Below are 23,502 nucleotides of genomic sequence, written 5' to 3'. Positions count from 1 at the left end.
TGAATCAGGTGTTCTATGTCAAGGATATGGCTACAAAACCGAAGAGAGGGAAAAACAACAATGACCCAATCAATGAGCCAAAGCGCCATATAGTTCTTTCAGGGAGAAGAAACATCGTCAGAATTGAAGATAAGTCAGACATATCCGAAGATTATGAAAAGGATGACCGAATTCCACCCTTCACAGTGACTAAAGACCCAAGCATCTAGCTAAATGATGAGGACACTACATGGTTATGGCACGATCATAACCAAGGGATATATGTTAAGAAAAAGTTCACAACTGTGCCCGCTTGATATATATAGTGATGTATTAGACCTATTATGTAATAATTGTGACTTCATATTTTATTGTCGTGTTTTCATATTTTCTACGGTTCAAATGAATTTTCTGCTAGACGGTGGATTTCCCATGGAGAATATGATGAAAAACCAAATGATGAATGTTAATAAGATGTGAAAACTAATTTCCTATCGAAAAACAATAGTTTTAATGATTTTAATTAAGTAGTATATTTTTGCATGGTGTAAATTATAATTATTATTTACACTATGTCAAATATTTATATAGTAAAACAAAAGAGTTTAGTTTACAAATTTTTGTTGCGTATAATAATGCAAAACCAAGTCAAAGAATTTTTTTTATAATTTTTTTGGATAATATTTTATTTATTAGGCAATTAATAACTCTCTGCATATTTATATAAAAGAAATATATAAAAAAAGAAAAAACTTACTTTACTCCCAGGTGGATCAACCACCCGGGACTAAAGGTGGTGCTTTAGTCTTGGGTGTATACACTAGCCGAGACAGATTCCCCTTTACTCCCGGGTGGATCAACCACCCGGGACTAAAGGTAGAGCCACAGTTTTCGCAGCCCGCCCAAATGCCCATTACTCCCGGGTCGTGGGTACACCCGGGACTAAAGCTCAAACCTTTAGTCCCGGTTGTAATAATAGCCCGGGACTAAAGATTCTTTAGTCCCGGTTGGTAGCTCCAACCGGGACTAAAGGTATCCCTTTATAACCCACGCCCTAGTTCTCTTCCTCTCTATCTCCACCAAGCCGTCGCCTCATCTTCTCCACCAGATCGATCCAGCAGTGCCGCTGCTCCCAGGCGACCACCCTACCCTCGCCTCGTCAGCGCGCCTCTTCTCCGGCCGGCCAGCGCGCTTCTTTGGCTAGCCAGCGCGCCTTGCTCATCCTCGCTGGAGCGCGCGCCGTCCTCGTCCCCGTCCCCAACCTCGCTCGTGCTCACCGGAGCGCGCCAAGCCTTCACCGCGCTACCTCACCAGAGCTCGCCCGAGCCTTCCCCGCACGCGCTGTCTCACCGGAGGGCGGCCGAGTCTTCCCCACGCTGCCACACCGGAGCTCGCCCGAGCCTTCTCCGAGCGCGCTGCCTCACCGGCCGAGCCTTGTAATTAGTTTCGATCTCTTGTATGTGTCTGTCTGTAGCATTGTATGTTTGAGCGTGTTTGAGTTTCTGTAAAACGCGACGTGCGGGACGGCAGAGAACTCGTGCTGCCGATCGACTCCACGCGGCTGCGGCGCCCAGCGGTGCGGCTCGTTTCCATCGGTAGCGCCAGGCAGGCGTTAGTCGTCGTCGTTCAGCTCTGCCGGTCATGGTTTTCGTTTCTGTCGACTCCACGTCGTTCGTGCTGCCGGTCATGGTTTTCGACCCCACGCGGTTGCGTTGCTATCTTGTGCACTTCGTTCGTAGAATCGGAGCCCGAACAGCCGGCCTGACAGTTTTCGTTTCATTGCTGTTGTCCAGGGTGCAATGCAACGCAATAACAATTGACAATGCGTTGCTAGGTTAAAATATGGTCGTTTCTATGGACTCCGTGACTAAACATTTTATTTTAACTTTTTATGAAATGAAAAACTTAGAAAATAGTTAGAAAATTGTAGAAAATCCGTACTAGTTGAACTTGCGGACCATGATCAGCTCGGCGAGCATGTTCTCTGCCGAGCGGTAACGGACGTTAAGGAGGAGCTTTGATTCTACGAGGGAGAGCGGCAACGGTCGTGGAAGACCGTGTTCCCTTCCTCGTAGAATCGGAGCTCTTCCTTGGCCACGTACGGTGCCGTCCGGTGGAGAAATGCTCGCCGAGATGATCACGTAAGCAAGGTCAACTAGTACGGATGATTATTTATTGAAACATGTTTTTGAGCTATAATTTGATGGATATTTGATAACTTTAGACCTACAAATGTCACAAATGTTACTATCCTCGGCAACCTAAACGCCCGCGAGCTCGCCGATATCGAGCAGGTCACTTAGAATTATTTTTTTCATGAAATGAAATACTTAGAAATCATGCCTTTTATTTTTTAGAATTAATTTTTCCATGAAATGAAAAACTTAGAAAATAGTTAGAAAACTGTAGAAAATTCATATTAGTTGAATTTGCGGACCGTGTTCATCTCGGCGAGCATGTTCTCTGCCGAGCGGTAACGGGCGTCAAGGAGGAGCTTTGATTCTACGAGGGATAGCGACAACGGTCGTGGAAGACCGTGTTCCCTTCCTCGTAGAATCGGAGCTCTTCCTTGGCCAAGTATGGTGCCGTCCGGTGGAGAAATGCTCGCCGAGATGATCACGTCAGCAAGGTCAACTAGTACGGATGGTTATTTATTGAAACATGTTTTTGAGGTATAATTTGATGGATATTTGATAACTTTTGACCTACAAATGTCATCTGCAAATGTTACTATCCACGGCAACCTAAACACCCGCGAGCTCGCCGATATCGAGCAGGTCACTTAGAATTATTTTTTCATGAAATGAAATACTTAGAAATCATGCCTTTTGTTTCTTAGAATTAATTTTTCCATGAAATGAAAAACTTAGAAAATAGTTAGAAAATTATAGAAAATCCGTACTAGTTGAATTTGCGGACCGTGTTCATCTCAGCGAGCATGCTCTCTGCCGAGCGGTAATGGACATCAAGGAGGAGCTTTGATTCTACGAGGGAGAGAGGCAACGATCGTGGAAGACCATGTTCCCTTCCTCGTAGAATCGGAGCTCTTCCTTGGCCAAGTACGGTGCCGTCCGGTGGAGAAATGCTCGCCGAGATAATCACGTAAGCAAGGTCAACTAGTACGGATGGTTATTTATTGAAACATGTTTTATTTTTTATAGATATATCTAGTGGAGTAAAAGCTAGATGGCTGCCCCAAGAGACAACATGGATGAAGAAATGATGAATATTATCAACACCGGCACTCAATTTGCCGATGGTGACCAGCAGGATGTAGATGACGGGAGTCAATACCTAGCTCTTGAAGAAAACCAAGAAAATATTGTGCAAGAAAATACTGGCGAGGTATATATATATTTATATATATATTTGAATATTGTATATATATATTTGAATATCTATCATCTATTATGTGTACACATGATATTTATTTATTCTTTGTTTATACGTAGCCCTCTGGATCGACGACCATAATGGCGAAAAGCAAAAATATTCGAGGCCCGAAAAAGCCATTGGAGGGGCGCTACATAATATTGGAATTCAATATCGAGACAGGCGAACCACTTGGTCCACATGTAAGGAAATTCATGCAACACTGTGGGTACCTTGTAAGGGACAAAGTTTCGATCAGTGCCCATGAATGGAAGCAAAAGATCAACGAGCCTCATGTTAGTTTTGTCTCTGATCGTGATAAGAATTTAATTTGGGATGATATCCTTCAACATTTCACATTGCAAGCGGATGATTATGATGATATCAATGATCGTGAATTGAAGGAGCTAGTTCGAAAGTGGGCTATGAAGAAGATGGCCACACAATTCCAGACTTGGAAGAAATCCCTATACATGAAATATGTCAAGAAGAATCTAATGCCCAATTTCAATACTAGTGGCCCGCTCGCGAAGTTGAGGCCCTACTGGAATGATTTTGTATAGTACAAGACATCGGAAGAGGGCGAGGAACGGGTTAGAAGGAACCAAGAGAATGCCCGACAGAAGGTATACCACCATGGCATGGGATCTGGTGGCTACGCGACTGCCATTCCCAAGTGCAAAAAAATGGAAGCGGACATTCTTGCCAAGGGTATCACACCAGAATCACTCATTTGGCCCAAACGCACGAAGAATTGGTTTTTCGCTCATGGGGAAAGACTGGACCTAGAGACCGAGAAGCTGGTTCATGGCCCAAAACTTGAAAGAGCAACACAAAGATTATCTTATGCTCTACAAGCTAAAGCTATTGGTGCATTCATGCTCAATAGAGAGAAGGATGAACTAACGTATGCCATCGGGACTGCTGAACACAGTGGCCGAACAAGAGGTTTAGGACAGAATATTTCTTGGGAGCATGGTTTCCCTAATGACAGAGATACCTACAGAAGCCGACAGAGAAGAAAGGATGAGGAAGTAGCGTGGATCAGCAGGTTGGAGGAATATGTTCGTGAGTCACGGGAGGCGTTGCTTCAAGCACAAGAGCACGAAAAAAACATGCAAGCTAGAATGCAAGACGAAATCATAAAGCAAGTGCAAATAGCAATGAGTGTCCAAAGGCAGGCATCAGATGCAGGAATCAACATTAATATTAGCCCTCCTGATCAGTTGAAAAGCAGCTACGCTTCCACGGAGTTGCTAAATCAAGATGACGTAATGCTACGTTTCCCTGTGGATGACATCACTGCACCGTTTACATCATGTGAGCTACATATTCTAAAAGAGAATGCCACAATCATGGTGGCTCTCGGTGTTTTTTCTCCTCCAGATCCTACCAAGACACCACGAATCCATGGGGCAATAATATCACCTGGATATGTTAGCGTCTCAGTGGATAGAGTTAACAAAGGTTTTAGTGATCTGGCTCTTGACATTCCAGGAGGTGATGGGGAGAAGACTCTAGGAGAAGCAGAGAAGACATTCATACTATGGCGCAAGCGCTACATCATTATGTCCGGGGTCTCTAGTCCACCACCGCTTCCTCAATTGCCAGACAATAGGTGCGGACATAAGTGAACAAAAAAATATTTCACTAATTTTCTATTGACATGCATGATTAAAAATAACAATTTCTTATACCTAATTATTCTTTTTTGTACTCACATAGCAGGGTCTCCGCCAACCTAAGTCCAATTATCCAATCTCCAGATCATCATAGTGCTCCCGGAAATCAGGTGGCAACGCCGCCACCGCCGCCACCTCCAAGGAGGTCTCCAACACCTCCAAGGAGGTCTCCAACGTCTTCCCCTCCTCCCTTGATGACTAAGAAGAAGCCAGCTCCTAAGAGGTCCACCCCGCAAACAAAGTCGTTGGCCCACCAGCCGGCAAAGAAGAAAGCCACATCTAATCCAGTAATTGCCCAAAAACTATCTTATGAAAAAAGTGAAAAGGAAAAAAATGCTGCAGTACAAAAAGATGTGGACAGTTTCTTCGAAAAAGTGAAAAAGCAACGAGAAGCGAGGGAGAACTCGGAGAAACCGTACTTCTACCTACCTCCAGATCTTCTAAGAAAGAAGGTGGACCAGAAAAAGCGGGAATCTAAAAAGACCCTGCCAAAATCGGACTACGACCGCTCTTTCACCAAGTCATTTGAGGCGGCGCAGAAAAAGACTAGACTAGGGAAAGGTGTTGCACAACTCGGACAACAATCGCAACAATCAGTCCCCCTCTTGTCGTTCGTAATGAATATGGTTCGAACTTAGACTTAGACGTCGATTTTGAGGAGCTGGCTCGGTTTTACGAGGAAACTGGTTTGGACCTTGCCCAAGTGCTCGCTGAAGGACCATCTGCTCCGAAAGTGGATCCTTGGAAGAAATTTGAATATGGAAAGAGTCTATGCAACCTTGAGGCCTTAGGTGATCTGGGTACGTAAATGGACCTGCTAAACAAGTGGTACATGGCGGCGTGTGAAAGGGGAGAGGCATTTGTTCCTGTCAGAGTTAGAAACCAACATTACTTCCGTGGTGATGACGTTATATATGTCGAGTTTGTAGAATTACACCAACTATGCCACCCGGACTCTCTCGACAAAAGTCTCATTAGCTGCTATTGTCTGTAAGTGTGATTATTTTCTACTATTAAAGTGTATATATATAAAGCTACATGTATATATATAAATTATATATCCTCACACTATATTTTTATATATGCAGATATGAGATGACAGAACTCAGAAAGAGAAAGGATAATGATGTTGGTTTTATTGATCCAAATGTCGTATTCAAACACCCTAACCCCCGCCTCAATGGAAAGCTGAACTCGAGAAAAATCTCATGAGGTTTTTAGTGAACCAACAAAACAAGAACATACTCTTCCCCTACAACTTCAAGTGAGTGTTAAATAATTAATGTCGATCATATGAACATTTATTCAATTATTTGCTTACTAGCTAAGTTATCTCCCATATATATATATATATATATATATATATATATATATATATATATGTTCACTCTAGTTAATGTCGATCATATTTGTGTATAAAAACATATGCAGCAATCACTGGATATTGATGGTCATCGATATGGCCAATAGTCGCTTGAGCATCTTAGACTCGTTAAGAAAAGAGCAAACAGAGTATCAAGACATGATAGATATTATCCAAGGGTAATTTGATCTCTCTAGCAACTATATATACCCCGATCTTTTAACTGCAACAATTATTAAAGGCCAAATTAATTTTTTATTTTATTGGTCGCAGTGTTTGGAAAAGTTTCATTGAGGAACACCACATGAAACATTGCAAAGCGCCACTGGATGTAATCGCACATAAAGTAAGTACTAGCTACATTTATTTATATATATATATATATATATATATATATATATATATATATATATATATATATAATTCAATTAACACCATGCATGCTTTCAATTCGCCGGATCTTTTTTCTCGTAAAAGTGGGTTCTGAGGCAAGAACAGGAGAACAACTACTGCGGATACTATGTTTGCGAGTTCATCATGGCGTACGCAAAAAGAACTCCTGAAGTGATCCTCAAAGTACGTTATATAAATATATTCATATATTCACAATTTCTTTTGTTGCTCATGTATATAAGTAATCACATGACCAACACATATATATATATATTAATACTTTTCCTTTAACTTTTATTGAAGACTCTATGGTTAAAGGAAAAAGTCATACGACGTGACCAACTGAAAGCAATTCAAGAGACCATAGCAGGATTTCTTAATGACCAGATCCTCAACCCGCCGGCGAGTTCTACAATGACGTCAACGAAACATGAAAGCCAAACTAGATAGAGTGAATTTGTTATCCCAAGGATATGATAGAATATACAATGCAAGCTTTATTTGTAATATATACATACATATATATATATTATATGTACATAAAATAACGTACAATATATGTATATGCATGTAATATATACGTTAGTTTTATACTTTAGTTTGTACAAAATGTTCGAACATTATAAACATGTAGAATACTTATATTACTAGCAGCGTAGAATGCGTATTCGAAAACCAAAACGAATCATCAATTGAAAATAGAAACAAAAAGAAAAAAAAAAAGGAAACCTTTAGTCCCGATTGGTAATACCAACCGGGACTAAAGGGCCGCCACACGTGGCCAGGCCGGGAGGCCTCTTTAGTCCTGGTTGGTCTTACCAACCGAGACTAAAGGTGCACCTTTAGTCCCGAGCGAGAAGCCAGGACTAAAGGATGGGCCCTTTAGTCCCGGATTCGTACTCCCGGTTGGAAAACCGGGACCGAAGGGGTTTCCCAACCGAAAGTAAAGCCCATTTCTGTACCAGTGGGACTATCACCCGTGTTGTTGTTCAGGGTGATTTCAGGGTTCGAGTTTTCATGGAGCCGACACCCACAGCGCCATTTGAAACTAATGATTTCGCAGAAAAAATCCGATTCCTGCTTTTTAGGTGATGATCTGTATACAAGGACGCGCTAATGTGAATAGACAAAATTACCCCTTACTCCCTCTATCACTAAATATCTATCGTTTACACTTCTCGATAAACAACTTTGATTAAATATATATTAAAAAATATTAATATTAATGGTAAACAATTAGTATCATTAGAAACATCTCTAAATCTAGTTTTTTAATAAATTTATTTGGAGATACAAATGTTGTATGTATTTTTTACAAATCGAGTCAAACTTGTGGCACGCGACGACAACTATTTTGGAACGGAGGGAGTACGTTCATATATATGTACTATCACCTTTCGGCATGCACATGTCTAAAATACAGTAATCCTATATACGAACGGAAGAATATATATATATATAGACATATACACATACTAATAGTACTCCGTAGTCCGTACACGACACCCTCCTTGTCCTTGAGACAGATGTTGCTGTAGAGAGGCTCTCTTCAATCAATCATCAGACTTGAAGAGCTCACGTACTGTCAAATGATCGCTGCAGCCGGCGACCCAGCGGAGCCACGGCGACCTGAGCTCAAGGAGAAGCAGCAGCGGCGCCGTCGGTACTGCTGCCATTGAAGCAGTAAGGCGGTGCCTGCCACTTGGTGGTGTCCTGCGGCACTCCCCCCACCTCAAAGCTCAGCACGTGCCGCTGCATCCCTGTCCCTGGGAAACACGAGCGCATAATTGCATATAAATCATCAATCAATCTGCTGGATCAAGCAAATTAAACACATACTAACAGGCGGAAGAAATTGAGAGTTCTAGAACACCATAACAGAAAAAGAAATATCACTGTACTTGCCAAGTTCCAGATCAATCAAGAAACTAAATACTGGATTTGTTCGCAAATCAGCGATCAGTGGACGGCACCATTGACGACGGTCCAGCTGACGGGGCGGCCGGTGGCGGCGTCCTCGTAGTATCGGGCGAAGACGAAGTTGGACCAAACGTGGCAGTCGAAGCCGTCGACGCGGTCGCGCCCCAGGTAGGTGGCGCCGCCGCGGGCTTTCCATTCGGGCGGCAGGAGGCCCACGGGGTACTGGAAGGTGGTGCAGGACGCGGAGTCGAACAGGAAGGAGGTGCCGTTGGCCCACTGGACGTCCCAGAGCGGCTCGCCGCCGGAGTCGAGCTGGTCGCGGATGACGTTCAGCCCGCGCCCGCGCGGCCAGTCGTAGTAGATGTCGAACTGCTGCAGCCGGCCACCGCGCGCCGTCTGGTTCGTGATCACCACTGCGTGGTACTGCTCTGGCCACGGCGGCGTCGCTGGCACCGGCGGAGAATGATGATGCCCGTCCCCGGCCTCGGCAGCTGGTGCCGCTGCGGCGACGGACGGCGGTGTCGTCTTGGCGTTGCCCGCGGCGATTAGGAGGAGGAGTGGGAGGAGCTGGAGAGGCGACATCGGCGGGGCTGCGGGTGTTGACGAAGGAAGGAGAAGTGAATTCTAACTTTCGTCCACACGAGAAAAGTTGCTCGTATAATCCGCCGCTCTCGAGGTGCAACTGGTTGCCCTCCCCAGTCCCACCCCGCCATGACTGAAGTCTGATGACTCGGGCAGTCGTCGCCACAGCACTCTAGCACAGTCGCCAGCCAAATCTGCCATTGACAAGTCAGTTTGCTCGTGAGAATCATTTTTCTTTTTTAAGCAAGCTGTCTTGTTTACGGGTAAGAGAGCAACGTACTCACCGTTTTCCACAGCATTTATCCCTACAGTTGGAGTGACGGTGACTGACAGCGTACGTACAAACACAGAAGAAGAGAAAGGGGATAATCTGTGTATTTCATCTATATATCTATATCTATTTCTCTCCAACCTATTTTCGTCCGGCCCATTCTTTTGGCCCAACTACCAGCCCACTCACATCGCACTCGCAGTCTTCAGCTTCTGTCTACATAACGCACGCCACCGCTCCGTCGTCTCTTAGGATGATTTTTGTACCAGTGAAAGCCGTATATTCGTAAGTACTCACTTTTTCCATTTGTTGGACTGTCTGTTACTATGGTCTATTGGTCGAATCTATATACTTTAATACGAAACTATTTTTTTTCTTTTTTTATTTATTAGCAAATATGCCCATGCGTTGTAAATGGAGAAAAAACTATCAAACATTCATGCAAAACGATGACGTGAATGGCACATATCTATTTATGTTTTATCCTTCTATAATTTATTTTATGATGAGAATGATATCCATAATGCAAGTTAATGTTGACAATAACATAACAATGTCCTACTAAACCTGTATCGAATTAAAATACACCTTGATATATTTTTTTCTTTCGTTGCAAACCACATAAATATGATTATGACAGCGTCGATTTTCCACATGGCAACCCGCATTAGAAATTACATAAATACATTTGTTTAGACTTGATTAGACAAAATTTGCCCAAGATCCGGTTCACGGAATAATCGGTTACACCATTGAATAATCTATATTTTAATAAAAATAAGTTGTGTTTCTAATTAAAACTATATCAGATGGTGTAAAACTTGGTATCTATTGTTAGTTCTTCACGTTTATATGAAAACCCCCACAAGAGTGAGTAATAACAGACGGAAAAAGGTAGATCAAAAACCCAGCGGAGCGAACAACAAGCCACAAAACTGAGTACAAAAAAACAAAAATAGAACAAGCGACAAAAATCCGAAACATAAAAAATTGAAACCAAGAGATCAGACCAACCAAGTAGATATAGCTAAAATTTTGCCGGCCCACAAAGCTGACCCAGCACAGCCAACTTTAGTCCCAATCCACCCCCATCCCATAATCTACTAACCTAGTGGCGGCGGCTGCCGGCGGCGGTCCTCCTTCGCTGGATTGCGGTGCGGCGTAGTCCCTAGATAAGCGGTGGCTGCTGCCTGCGCCTCTCCTACTTCGCTGGATTGCGGTGCGGCGTAGTCCCTGGATAAGCAGCTGCGGCAGTGTCCAGCACGAGCGGTGGCGGCGTGTGCAGCGCGGGCGTCGGTAGAGGCTGCACGAGCAGCACACTCCTATTGTTTGTCTTCCCCATCTCGACTATTCATCTTCCCCAACCCGGAGTGGCGGGGGAGGCCGCACGAGCCTAAGTGACGACGACTACTCAGTGATTGTGGTAGGCGACGTCGGGTGAGGCCTGGCTATTTGTGCTCATTTTTTTTGGCTACATAGTTGGTTTCCTCGATTTGCTATGTATTTGGTCTCGATCTAGTTTATATACATATCTGATGGTCATGATTTGGTATTGTACTCTATTTGGTCTCGACCTAAATTGTGATGGCTTTGATTTGGTTCTCTACTCCTCTGGTTCCTCGGTCTATTTGGTTTTCTATCTAGTCCACGACCAGGAGACTCGTATTCGTATTGTATTCGATTTGTCCTATTGGATTTCGTAAGGGAGTTCATCGCATCGGAGGTGGAGCTTTCGGATATAATCACGATGGGGGAAGGCAAACGAAATTTGAGTCCAGATGAAATTTGAGGTTGAAATTTTATCTCTTTATTATTATTAGGGATAGATAAAAAAAACGTTCCGAAGATGAACGCCGAGTTCTCGTCCGTCACGCACGCGTAGAACACCGTCATGGTCTTTTGAGTCCTTGTTCGTTATTACTGACATGGTACGTCGTCGATGCCTTTTTCTAATTTATTTTCTCGTTCAGATGTCTTTTCTTTTTTCCGAATTCTTTTGTCCTTTTTCTCCCGTTTCGAAATTGAATCTTCCGTCCAGTTATGTTCTATTCAAATTTTCCCATTCAACTAAATGTGTTTCTATTCTCTTTTTTTTCATGGAGTTCATAAAACTTACTAATATTTAACTGTACCAACACATGGATACTATAAAAATTAATCTTAAGATATATCTACAAGCAATTTTTTTTCTTAGCAACGAAAGAAAAAGATGTATCAAGGCCGTAATTCAATTTTATATACAAGCTTAATTGGATATTGTCATATTGTTACTAAATTGAGCTTATATTTTGGATGTTCTTAGTCGTCACAAATAAAATATAATTGTCAAATTTCTTAAAAAGGGAAACACAAACCTGTGTTTCATGTTACAAGACGTTTTGGCTTTTTTAATTCTTATTAGTTTTTAGATCCAGAGGTTCCAAATCCACAGGTTGCTAATCGCGATGTTCCAAATCCACAGGTTGCTAACCGCAATGCCAGTGCCGATGATGAGGATCCAGGAGATCCGCACCCACCACGGGATGATGTCGACGGCCTGTCCGGACAGGTAGAAGGTGGTCATCTTGAGGAGGAAGAGCGGGCCGGCGACGCCCCTGGCGAGCGTGTAGAGCGCGTAGAAGGGCGGCGAGAGGGCGCCGTAGACGCGCGCGGCGGCGGGGGACTGGTCCCGCCAAATCCCAGTGAGCATCCAGACGTTGTGCAGCAGGCTGGTGACCTCGCCGAGGAGGAGGAGGACGAGGAGCGCGTAGGCGCCGTGGCGGACGAGGTAGCGGCAGGTGAGTAAGACGAAGAGCGTGGCGAGGTGGTGCGCGATGATGAGGACGTCCCCGGGCAGGAAGACGAGGTAGTGGAGCAGGTCCATGGTGAAGTAGGCGATGCTGTAGTCGAGGACGTGGTCCTGGAGGCTCGCATTGGGCGCGGCGAAGGAGCGGGCTCCTGCGGGCAGAGCGAGGATAGCCCCTGCAGCGGCCAGCGTGGCGGGGGTGCCGTGGAAGAGCGAGATGAGGCAGCTGGTGCCGTCTAGGCGCTGCCGGGGCGCCCACGGCCGGAACACGATGAGTTGGCCGACGCAGTAGATGGCAGCGTACATGGCGAGGAACGTCGGGAACAGCCACCGCTTCTCGGCGGCCAAGGACGCCAGCAAATCCATGGCTGGGCCGAGAAGCCGCCGGATCAGCGCTGGATCGAGGAGAATTGGTTGCGCAGGGACGGTGGGACTGGAGGGAGGGCAAGGGTTAGGGTCTTGGGGCAGCGACGGCGACGTGGAGGGAGATGGACGGCTCTGCCTCTATGCTGCCACGCGCTGTGGTTGCGGCTGGGTTTGGTTTGTTACGGTGGGGAAGAGGGAGAAGGCGAGATGACAAATTTAAACAAGTGCCAAACAGCCAAAGCCAAACCGTGAGATCGAAACGAGGAGGGTTTTTGTTTGTTTGTCTCGTGTGATTTGAGGCTGCTTCGTAAGGGTTGTGTGTTTAATTCTTTTGGGTGAGATGGGTTTGGTTTGTTGTGGTGGGGAAGGGGGGTGAAGGCGAGGCGACAAATGTAAACAAGTGCAAAACAACCAAAGCCAAACCGAGAGATCGAGGAGGGTTTTTGTTTGTTTGTTTTGTGTGATTTGAGGCCGCTCCATAAGGGTTGCGTGTTTAATTCTTTTTGTGTGAGCTGGGTTTGGTTTGTTGCAGTGGGGAAGAGGGAGAAGGTTCAGCGACAAATATAAAAAAGTGCCAAACAGCCAAAGCCAAACCAAGAGGATCGAAAACGAGGAGGGTTTTTGTTTGTTTGTTTTGGTGTGATTTGAGACTGCTCCGTAAGTGTTGCGTGTTTAATTCTTTTGGGTGAGCTGGATTTGGTTTGTTACGGTGGGGATGAGAGAGAAGGCGAGGCGACAAATATAAACAAGTGCCAAACAGCCAAAACCAAACCAAGAGATCAAAACGAGGAGGGTTTTTGTTTGTTTGTTTGTTTTGTGTGATTTGAGGCCACTGCATAAGGGTTTCGTGTTTAATTCTTTAGGGTGAGCTGGGTTTAGTTTGTTGCGGTGGGGAAGGGGAGAAGGCGAGGCTACAAATATAAACAAGTGCCGAACAGTCAAAGCCAAACCGAGAGATCGAAACGAGAAGAATTTTTGGTTGTTTGTTTCGTGTGATTTAAGGCCGCTCCGTAACGGTTCCTTTTTTAATTTTTTTGGTTGAGCTGCTGACGGCAGGAGGCCGACGGCGAACTGGAAAGTGGCGCAGGACGCGGCGTCGAACAGGAAGGCGGTGCCGTTGGCCCACTCCACGTTCCACTGCGGCTCGCGGGAGAGCTGGTCGCGGACGATGTTCAGGTCGCGCCCGCGCGGCCAGTCGTAGTAGAGGTCGATCAGCTGCAGCCCGCCGCCGCGCGCGCTCAGGTTCGTGATCACCACCGCGTGGAACTGCTCCGGCCACGGCGGCGTCGCCGGCGGCACCGGGGACGGCCGAGAAGGAGGCCCGCCGCCCCCGTCGTCCCTGGTGGACGCTGCTGCTGCTGTCACGGACGCCACTGCGATGGTCTTGGCAGTGGCCGTGGCCGTGGCGAGGAGGAGTGGGAGGAGCAGCAGGAGAGGCGACATTGGGGGCTTATCCGGGCTTATCACCGCCTCTCGGTCCGTGCGTAGATGCTAAGGTTGGCGTTCGAGAAAAGTTGCTCATTTTTAATTTGCCGCTCTCCAGGAGCAACGCCGACATGATGATCCTGAGGAGAACGACGTAAGAGGAGGCGACGCCGGCCATCGGGGGCTTATCCGGGGCTTATCTTGGACACTTGGTCATGCTCCGCCGGTACGGTACGAGGAAGCAAACGGGAGTTCCCCATTTAAACGGATAGTTCAGATTCAAATTCACGTTAAGTTATTTACTCGATTTAATTTATGATCAAGTATCTATCTTTTTTTCAATAGTTTTAAAAGTACTATGCAGATAGAGATTAAAGTATATATATACAAGTATATAACACAGGAAGACAGATATGACTCATAAAAAACAACATGATTATTAAAAAAATATTTTGATCAATAATTATATTGGTATACAAATACACGCGCTATTCTACACCAAGTTGTTATACTGAACAAAATTTATTACTGTTCAGTAGTCGAGTGTCACTATTATTCAGTATTTCATGATACTGGGTATAGTATACTGAATGCGGCTCAGTAGTACTCAGTATTTTTTCTCATCAGTTTTGCTGGGTATGGAAATCTATAAACAAATAGTTATTTCAATTATATATATAAAAAACATTTCTCAAGCGACTAATAAATTAAAGTTTATATAAAAATATACAAAAACAAAAAATAAAATAAAGTATTCAATATAAATTATAATATATAAAAATGTTGAAAAAAATAAACTCAAAATTTATATAGGAATGCTAAATTCAATGTCATAGCCATAGTCATGGTGGAGCACTGGAGCTCAACCCCGGCAAGCCTCCGGATCTTGGCACACACCACAATCGCTCCGCACAGTGACTGGCTTTAGCATGTGCGCGTTGGCACCGCCACAGCCCAGAGCTACGCGGGTAGCATGGAGATGGAGAGCGAGAGGGGTGCGGAAACCGTCGCCATTAGAGGTGAGTGCTCGAGGTGAGAGGCAAAGGCGAGGAAAAGGTGGGGCTCGAGCTAGTTGGGTGGGTATAAGGCAGTGGGTAGGTGTGCCGCTGTAACCACCAATGTGTCCTCTGCGTGTGCCTAGTATAGGAGCGCATCGGCCATGATGACGCTAGCTGTGAGCGCCTCATCGAGCAGCAATCGTAGTAGAGAGATGGACTGGACGAAGACCATGAAGGCGGACAGTAAGTCGAGGTCCTCGATGCACTTTTGCGCCTAGGTCGGTCACATGGTCGGTGAAGGGGAGCTCCAGGACGATGCAGGGGTAGGGTCGGTTCGGTTAAGGACCTCCTCCCACCGGTCGCAACTTGATCCCGCGTCTGCTATGGCCCAACGGGCGCCGTGTTCGGTTAACTTATAAGCCGTATTTTTTCAGCCAACGAACAATATTTTTCTCTCACAATAAATCAGCCAACGGTACTTTTAGCCATAACTTATTAGTCAAGCGAACAGGCAGGGGTCGATAGCAACAATAATGGCGCCGCCGTTGATTTTAGTTTTAGTTTTGGCATTTGGCTCGCTGCTAGCATGGAAGGAGAGTGTGTGTGATGAGACTAACATGTGTAACCCACCGCCAGCGTGGAAGGTGACCATGCCAGCCGAAATCGTTTTAAAAACCCGTTATGTAGAAAAAGAACCGTCGGACAGCTTCCGCACCGGCACCAAGGTGACGTAGCGTGGAAGGTGCCGTAGTTCAACAATGCAAACATGCAAATTTCTAATTAGATCAAACTTTTTTTTTGAAACTGGGTAGACTTTCATTTACTCAGATACTAATAATAAGTCATTAGCGACAATTACAGCAACGCATTCATTCAGGACTGAGCTTGTGAATTGCTCATCCCCTTCAGCACAAAGACATCAACCGCAATAGTTAAGGATGGACGAGGACTTTTTCCTCCTTTTTGTCCCGTGCGGTGCTGCTATTTTTTATTTTTTTATTTTTTGAGCAACATTTTAATTTTTATTTATTTATTTATTTTGGCAAGTGCCGGTGCCACTATTGGCCGAAATGAATCGCACCAAACCTGTGACCTTGGTGGGCTTTTATTTGCGGGCCGCGACTAGTGGTGGGCTATATTGCAACATGGTCCGTCCTGCGTGGTGGCCTAGCAGGCCCAAAGGTGAGCGGGAGCTTCGCTAGGCGCCGCTGCCGCTCGAGCGGACGCCAGCCGCCCCTTCCCTTCCCCGTTACCCTTCCGGCCGCCGCCGCACGTCGGCACGTGGACATCTTGCCGCCGCCGCCGCAAACCACGCGGCCGGTCTAGAAGGAGCTCTCCTCTCGTAGTGACGCCCACCCCCGCCACTTCGACTGGACTGGCTTCTGCTTTTGACGGTAATGAGTCCCTGGCTTTGCTTTGGTGGATCATTCCTAGATTTCGTTTTTTGCGGAAGATCGTTAAAGGAGGACCCAAATCGAGATCATTGGTGCCCTATATTGTTGGTCCCCTTCTCTTCCCCATCTTTCTCTCCTCCTCTGATGAGTACCGAGCACCACCACCCACTTGCGCCGCCGGTGGAGGCGGGCTCAGCACCACCACCCACTTGCGCGCGGGACCGAGCTCGCCACTACCGCCGGTGAGGCGTCGTTCACCATCAAGGTCTTCTTCCTCTCTCCCTCTCTCCCTCTCTTCTCTGTTGTGAAATTCTTGCCGCCACAAGAAACTGCCGATAGGTGAGCGGGGATGCATCTCCTAGATTTGAGGGAGAGATGAGGGATTTCGAGTAGTTACTTAAAAATTTTAGGTGGTATAGATAATCTGTTTGGAGCCCCCTCAATTACCTATGTGGCAGTTTTTCACTATTGGGGATGAGGCAAATAATATGTTGGAGATGCTCTTAAGCATAATCCTGGGATAGTGCTAGTTTGGGAGTGATGGCGATTGCCGAAGTTCCAGTTGATTTGGGAGGGGTTAGGGTTTAACCTAGCGCTGCAACATCCTCAAGACCCACACCTGCCGTTCGTTCCCCAGATTTAGCTCTACCACTGCAAAATACTGTAGCTTAGTACTGCTGTGCTGCAGCAACAGCCACAGCCGCAGCTGCAGCCATAGGAAACGAGCAGGCTGCTTGGTGCGGAGCTTGGCGGCAGTGCCCCGCCCCCCCAATCCGCCATCCGTGAGGTCGGCCTTGTTGCTACCCACACCGGCTCGTCGCAAGGTGCGACGCCCTCTCTCCCAGCCCCTTTCATCTTGCAGCCTCGTTTGGTTTGCCACTGCTGGGGTCCGCGTGGCGACTGCGTCCGCCGACCCCTCTGTGCTGCTGGTGCCTGGCCTCCGGATCTGGGCTCACAAGGGTTCCCCAGGCTGTGAGGTGGCATGGGCTCGGAAAATTCTGAATTTTTGTCAGGATTGGTGGCCCCAGTAATTGGACCTAGCTGTGTATGTCAGACCAATTAGCAGGATTCAACATGTTGACCAAGTGCACCAAGTGGTTGAGATCAGAGATTTTGATCGACTGCATTTCTCTACAGTACTTCAGAATCAGGCGATATATTGACTTTGCCAAAGGATTAGTCTTGTTCAGTTTATTTAGCACATGCCGTACACAAATAGTGATACCGAGGAACATTGGTGTCTCCAGGGAATCCAGATTCAGGTGGTCGACATCATGAATCCCATACTGGCTGTGAAAGAGGTTAATCACTCTAAGCTTAATCTGATCACCCTTTAGACAATCATTTAGTAGCAAACCTTCAGCCAGCCAATAATCAACTGGTTGTTCCTTACTAATAGATCCATGTTGTGGGAAAAAAGAGTGCAATATAGAAAGCACTGTTGTTAAGTGGGTTTCAGCTTGTCGTAGCTGTATTTAAAGGGGCGTACCCAGCGCAGAGAGCTCCCGCTCTGTGCGGGGTCTGGGGAAGGGTGTCAGTGGCAAGCCTTACCCTCGCCTGTGCAATGCGAGGAGACCGCGACTCGAACCCGGGACCTTCCTGTCACAGGCGGTAAGACTCTACCGCTTGCACCAGGCCCGCCCTTCTTGTCGTAGCTGTATTTGAGTCGATAAAACATTTCATCACATCTTCATTGTTTAACAAATGATGTCATTCCTTGATATTTTATTCTAATTACATTTTATTGAGTTCTCACTAATCTGCTGCATTTTGCTCTTCCTCAACTGAGTTGACAAACTTATTTCTTTCAGTCTGTGGCCTGCTTATACTTGGTAGAATATTAGAGTCAAGCATCCAGCTATGGCCTTTAAGATTGTTTCTCAGTTTGTGGGAGCATGTCAAGATGTACTAGAGTTTTTCTCTGGAACATTTTCTTTCTCTGCACATTTAGTTCCAGGTGTCAGTAAAAGTACAATCATACTATATGTGTGTAGTTGTAGCCTGTAGTTGCTGATGTCATCCTTGACAGAATAGAAATGGATCTTTCTACTGATGATGTATCAGTAGAAGTACACTGCATATAGAGAAGTGATCATCACTGGCCGAATCGAGAGAGAGGGAGGGGGTTGATGATGTAGATTAAGGCCATTTGGTAGCATGGAATAGTTTGTTTAATCCTCCTGGCAGCAGCACTGTAGTTTTGGCTTCAGTTTAAATAATTTCAGTTAGTGGTGCTGAATATAGGTTCCATATTTCTGGTGTTGGGCGTTGTGACGACCTTTGAGGTTGATCTGAAAGTTAAGGGGCTACTGAATGAGTTATTTTCTTCTCATGATTTGTGGTTACATGTGGTGTGGCATAGTAGCATTTTAAAGTTAGCTAAATTATTTGTTGGATGAAATGTTGATCCTGTAAATGATCTGTTATTGAGTTGCTCAAACTCCTACTGCTATCAAGCTACTGCTGCTAATAGGTCTCTGTTAATAGACCTCTGGTCTGCATGCTAATACTAATATGTCCCATGCACCAAGAAATGCCTTCTGATGGTGATATTATCTTTGTTTGCAACAAGAAACACTGATGCTTGAACAACTGTTTAGCCTTCAGTGACTTCATGGCCAACATGTGCCACATGATCCTAAATTCTGTTGTAATGGATGTTCTACTCCCCTTGTCTACTTATTAAGATAACCTGTCCATGTTCTTAACTATTTTATGTAAATTAATTAGGTTCTGTTTAATTTGGTGGAGGCTCTGTAATTCCTGTTTTGGTTCTTCTTGCTGGCGATAAGACAAGATAGTTCATTTGGGTGTTAAGCTTACTTCCTGGCCTGTTTCATCCGATCATTCGCACGTGGGCTATGAAGCAGCAGCCAGCAGCAGTGACGTATATGTACATGGACTGGCGAGGTTTGACCCCGCGGCTAACTGCGGATCGTTTGGGCCAAGCGTGGGCATGGATCAGGTTGGACACGTGACCCTCCTTTGCAACTGATGGGGCGGGGAGTCGAGATTACGTGCGCTCCGCTCCGCCTTGTTTGAAACCCTAGTTTAACCAAGATGCACAGTCAACAGGATGGTTGGGTGTAGGGGAAAGTAAGACTTTGGTGCTTTCGTGGTGAGTTGCTGACATCATTTACATAGTCCTACAGTCTTGCCGAAATGGCATAGCGATGAGTTGTTAGGAAATGGGGTTATAGAATATAAGCTTGCTGGGGGTACTGGTGGCATTGTATTGATTGGCTATTTTATTTTTTTACCACTCCTTGTCTTTGATGAGGTTGACTGCTGTACATGCAGATGACTAGGTGGGATGAAATTTTGACTCTTCCAGTTCAGAACCCACCATCGTTGGAGTTCTCAGCAGCAGATATCTCGTGGTCAATGGTGGAGGGCTGGAAGGATTCTATGGATAGGCTTGCGCTGATTCCATATTCTAGGGTGAATGACTTTGTCAGAGGAGAGTCGAACAACAAAGATTGCCCAACAAGATTTCACGTTGAAGCACGGAGAAGGCGTCCTCCGACAATGAACTGCAAGCCGAAAGTTGATGGGATACTTGAGTATATTCTGTAAGTAATATGAAGCATTACTTATGTTTTCCATCAGACATGACCCTAGGGGTTGTTTAGTTGTCTCACCTCTTAAAATGAATATATTAATGCAGTTCCTTGTTCCAGATGTTAAAATTCGGAGTATAATTTTGACTTGATTGCACCATTCCGTGCAGGTATTGGTGTTCTTTTGGTCCAGATGATTATAGGAAGGGTGGTAATGTACGGCCTAGCAGGCCCATCTCAGAAAAGAGAAAAACACCTGCTGGCCGCCCTAATACAAAGAGGGGCTGTGTGTGCCATTTTATTGTGAAGCGCTTGATTGTTGAACCATCTGTGGCTCTTGTGATATATAACCATAATAAGCATGTAGATAAGAAAGGCATGCCATGCCATGGTTCTATGGACAAGATGGCTGTAGGGACAAAGGCAATGTTTGCACCATACATATCTGATGAGTTGCGTCTTCAAGTTATGTCTTTGCTCTATGTTGGTATTCCAGTGGAGACCATAATGCAGAGGCATACTGAAATGGTTGAAAAGCAAGGAGGTCCATCAAATAGAGATGATCTTCTTACTCATAGATATGTTAGGAGACTGGAAAGGAAAATACGTCGTTCTGTTTATGAGCTTGATGATGATGACGCTATTAGTATTGACTTATGGGTTGAAAATAACCAGGATTACGTGTTCTTCTTTGAAGATTTTTCAGATACAGACACCTTTGTCTTGGGCATCCAGACAGATTGGCAGCTACAGCAAATGATTCAGTTTGGCAGCCATAGTTTAATGGCTTCTGATTCAAAGTTTGGAACAAACAAGCTAAAGGTTTGTCAATGACTCTTTTGTTAATATTTGTTCCAATAGTAGTTTAAAATTTACTCATTTCATTGTAGCATTCCCATTCACCATTTTGCAGTATCCTGTACACAGCATCCTTGTTTTCGATCAGCACAAAAATGCAATTCCTGTTGCGTGGATTATAACCCCCAATTTTGCACATGGTGAAATATATAAATGGATGGGTGCTCTTTATGATCGAGCTCATACAAAAGATCCTACTTGGCAATTGGGTGGCTTTATTATTGATGATCCCTTGGCAGACATTCGCACAATAAGGTAGTCAATAGTCTTTTTAACTTCATTTTACTCTTTCCTGGGGCTGCATTGCCTGACCATATAACATGTTTAACAGGGAAGTCTTCCATTGCCCTGTGCTGATCAGTTTATGGCGTATCCGGCATGCTTGGCATAAAAATTTGGTTAACAAATGTTCAGACATTGAGAAGCGTTCAGCGATGGCCAAACGTCTTGGAGATGCAATATCTAGTATATGCAGAGGAAATGGTGATGTTGAATTATTTGAAGGTTTTCTGCAAGATTTTGTTGATTGTGCTGGGTTTCTAGATTACTTCGAAGCTAGATGGCTTCCAAGACTTGGTCAGTTCATGTACCTTTCCTGTATCATATTTTGCTTTTCTATCTCTGGATTTTACTGTACTTGCCAATGGTTTTTAGTTATACCTTTTCTTAAGAAGTAAGGTGTTGAAGTTATTTGGTGAGGTTTCTTGATTGCTGTCAGATCCTCTACTGCTGACTATTAAATATTTTCCAGGGGCATGGATTACTGTCTTAAAGGCCACCTCATTGGCTACTGCACAGGTAGCTTCAGCAGTAGAGAGTTACCATCACCTGCTAAAACTTCGGCTGCTAAATGAGGCAGATAAAAGCGTCTACTGGTGTGCTGATTGGTTGGTTCATAAGCTGGGTACAAAGGTCCATTCTTACTACTGGCTGGATGAATTCTCAGAAAAGAACAGCTTTTCACGTTACTGGAGGAGTGAGTGGAGCAGTGGCCCAAACCCATGGTGCCAGGGAATGCAGATTCCAGATTCTGATGTTGTCATTGAAGGCAATTATGCCAGTGTGGTCAGCCAGAAGAATAAGGAGAAATCCCATGTCGTACTGAATCCAGGTTCTGAGTTTGCGTTGTGCGATTGTAGCTGGTCAAGGAAGGGGAACATTTGCAAACATGTAGTAAAGTCAGCAAGGTCTGCCGTGACAGGGGATTGGCACTGCCATCCTTGGCCATGTTCCACTATTACCAGGCATTGGCAAATCTTGTTCATTGTCCACCCAGTGATACTTTGATTAGTGACCATGCAATGGCTGTGGCAGTTTCTGTTAAAACACAGTTAGATGCAGTGTTGTGCGCTGTTAATGGAAGTTCTTCAATTAGTCCAGCTTTCCAGGATCCACAATCAACGAGTAAGCCAAGAGAATCTGAAACTGAGGAAGCCAACTCTGAGAATGGTGTGTGTGCAAGTCAATCCCAGCCTGGTGCTGGTGATGATGAGGATCAGGACATTCCAACTGGCAAGAAAAGAAAGTCAGGGAGTGCTTCATGAGTGTTAAGTTAGGTCCCCCCCTCCCCTCCCCCTCTTCTGAATGCACCTAGAACGCCTTGAGGGGCTTGTAAATTTCGAGCTACTGAACATATGGATTAGATTGGATGATTCAATTGTTGAATTAACTAGCAACTCAGCTTTAAAAAGTGTGGAAGGAAGAATAAGGAGATCGTGTAAATTATGCAGGACAACAATGACAAGTTCCAGTCTAACTGTCGTCCAATAACAATGACAAGTTCCAGTTTAACTGTCTGGCACAATGTTGAAAACCTAATGACCTCATGAATAATATCATATCATATGGTACCTACCAAATTAGGGTCTCGTACATATGGATTGTTGTGAATTTAAGTGTAGCCAAACACGCCATATAACAGATAATTCATGACTTTGTGGTGCGCTCTATGTAATTTCGCTCGATAGATGTGGTACAACTGTTACATGAATCGATTTTCAGTCATACAACTGCGGTAGGTTGCAGCTCAGTTTCTTTTTCAGTGATTTCAAGACCTGTGCAGGAGAAAATCAAGGGAAACAAACCTAATATAATTGTCTGCTGCAATCACACTGTAACATCGCGGTCTGCCTACCCCAAACCCAGTCCACAAATCATGATCACAGTCCTAGGGAACAGAACTCGATAAGAATAAGATCTTCCACAGCCAACCTGAGTCATGAATAACCACAGCAAGATCGCACATGTTGATAGTTGCTAACTTGCTGCGGCAACAGCCCTGCAAGGTTTCTTAAACTAGCTTCATTTTCATGCTATATTATGGAAAATGACATACGTAGTATGCTACAAACCCAATTTGAGTCCCTCAGTTGTACATACATTGTTGAAATTCTGAAACAGATCTGTTCTTTTGTGTCACTCATTCTCACATCTCATTGCTTATTTATATGCAGCCAATCTAGTACACTTTTCTGTTCTGTTTCTGGAATATAAAAACCAGCTGGAACCATCTTCTAACGAATAGTCAGGGTAAAATCTTGTTTCATTCAGAAAG

General features: G+C 44.9%; 3 protein-coding genes and 1 pseudogene across 3 annotated transcripts; 1 reads left to right on the top strand and 3 right to left on the bottom strand.

The window, feature by feature from the left end:
* Window positions 1–8,285: 8,285 nt before the first annotated feature.
* Window positions 8,286–9,399, bottom strand: LOC136545376 (uncharacterized protein At4g14100-like). Its single transcript, XM_066537398.1, has 2 exons — window positions 8,763–9,399; window positions 8,286–8,555 (listed from the first exon to the last, which is right to left on the bottom strand). Exons 1-2 carry the CDS (start codon window positions 9,289–9,291, stop codon window positions 8,425–8,427), a joined length of 660 nt encoding a protein of 219 aa, XP_066393495.1. The 5' UTR covers window positions 9,292–9,399; the 3' UTR covers window positions 8,286–8,424.
* A 2,567-nt stretch (window positions 9,400–11,966) lies between these two features.
* LOC136543447 (TLC domain-containing protein At5g14285-like) lies at window positions 11,967–12,761 on the bottom strand. Its single transcript, XM_066535891.1, has one exon. It carries the CDS (start codon window positions 12,711–12,713, stop codon window positions 11,967–11,969), a length of 747 nt encoding a protein of 248 aa, XP_066391988.1. The 5' UTR covers window positions 12,714–12,761.
* Window positions 12,762–13,385: 624 nt separating this feature from the next.
* LOC136543446 (uncharacterized) lies at window positions 13,386–14,281 on the bottom strand. The gene has a single exon (XM_066535889.1). It carries the CDS (start codon window positions 14,154–14,156, stop codon window positions 13,386–13,388), a length of 771 nt encoding a protein of 256 aa, XP_066391986.1. The 5' UTR covers window positions 14,157–14,281.
* A 2,010-nt stretch (window positions 14,282–16,291) lies between these two features.
* On the top strand, window positions 16,292–22,732 carry LOC136541543 (uncharacterized; annotated as a pseudogene).
* Window positions 22,733–23,502: the final 770 nt, after the last annotated feature.

The sequence above is a fragment of the Miscanthus floridulus genome, chromosome 3, assembly GCF_019320115.1.
Source record: "Miscanthus floridulus cultivar M001 chromosome 3, ASM1932011v1, whole genome shotgun sequence".
Classification (NCBI taxonomy): Eukaryota; Viridiplantae; Streptophyta; class Magnoliopsida; order Poales; family Poaceae; genus Miscanthus; species Miscanthus floridulus.
This window is presented reverse-complemented; position numbering and strand designations above follow the sequence as displayed.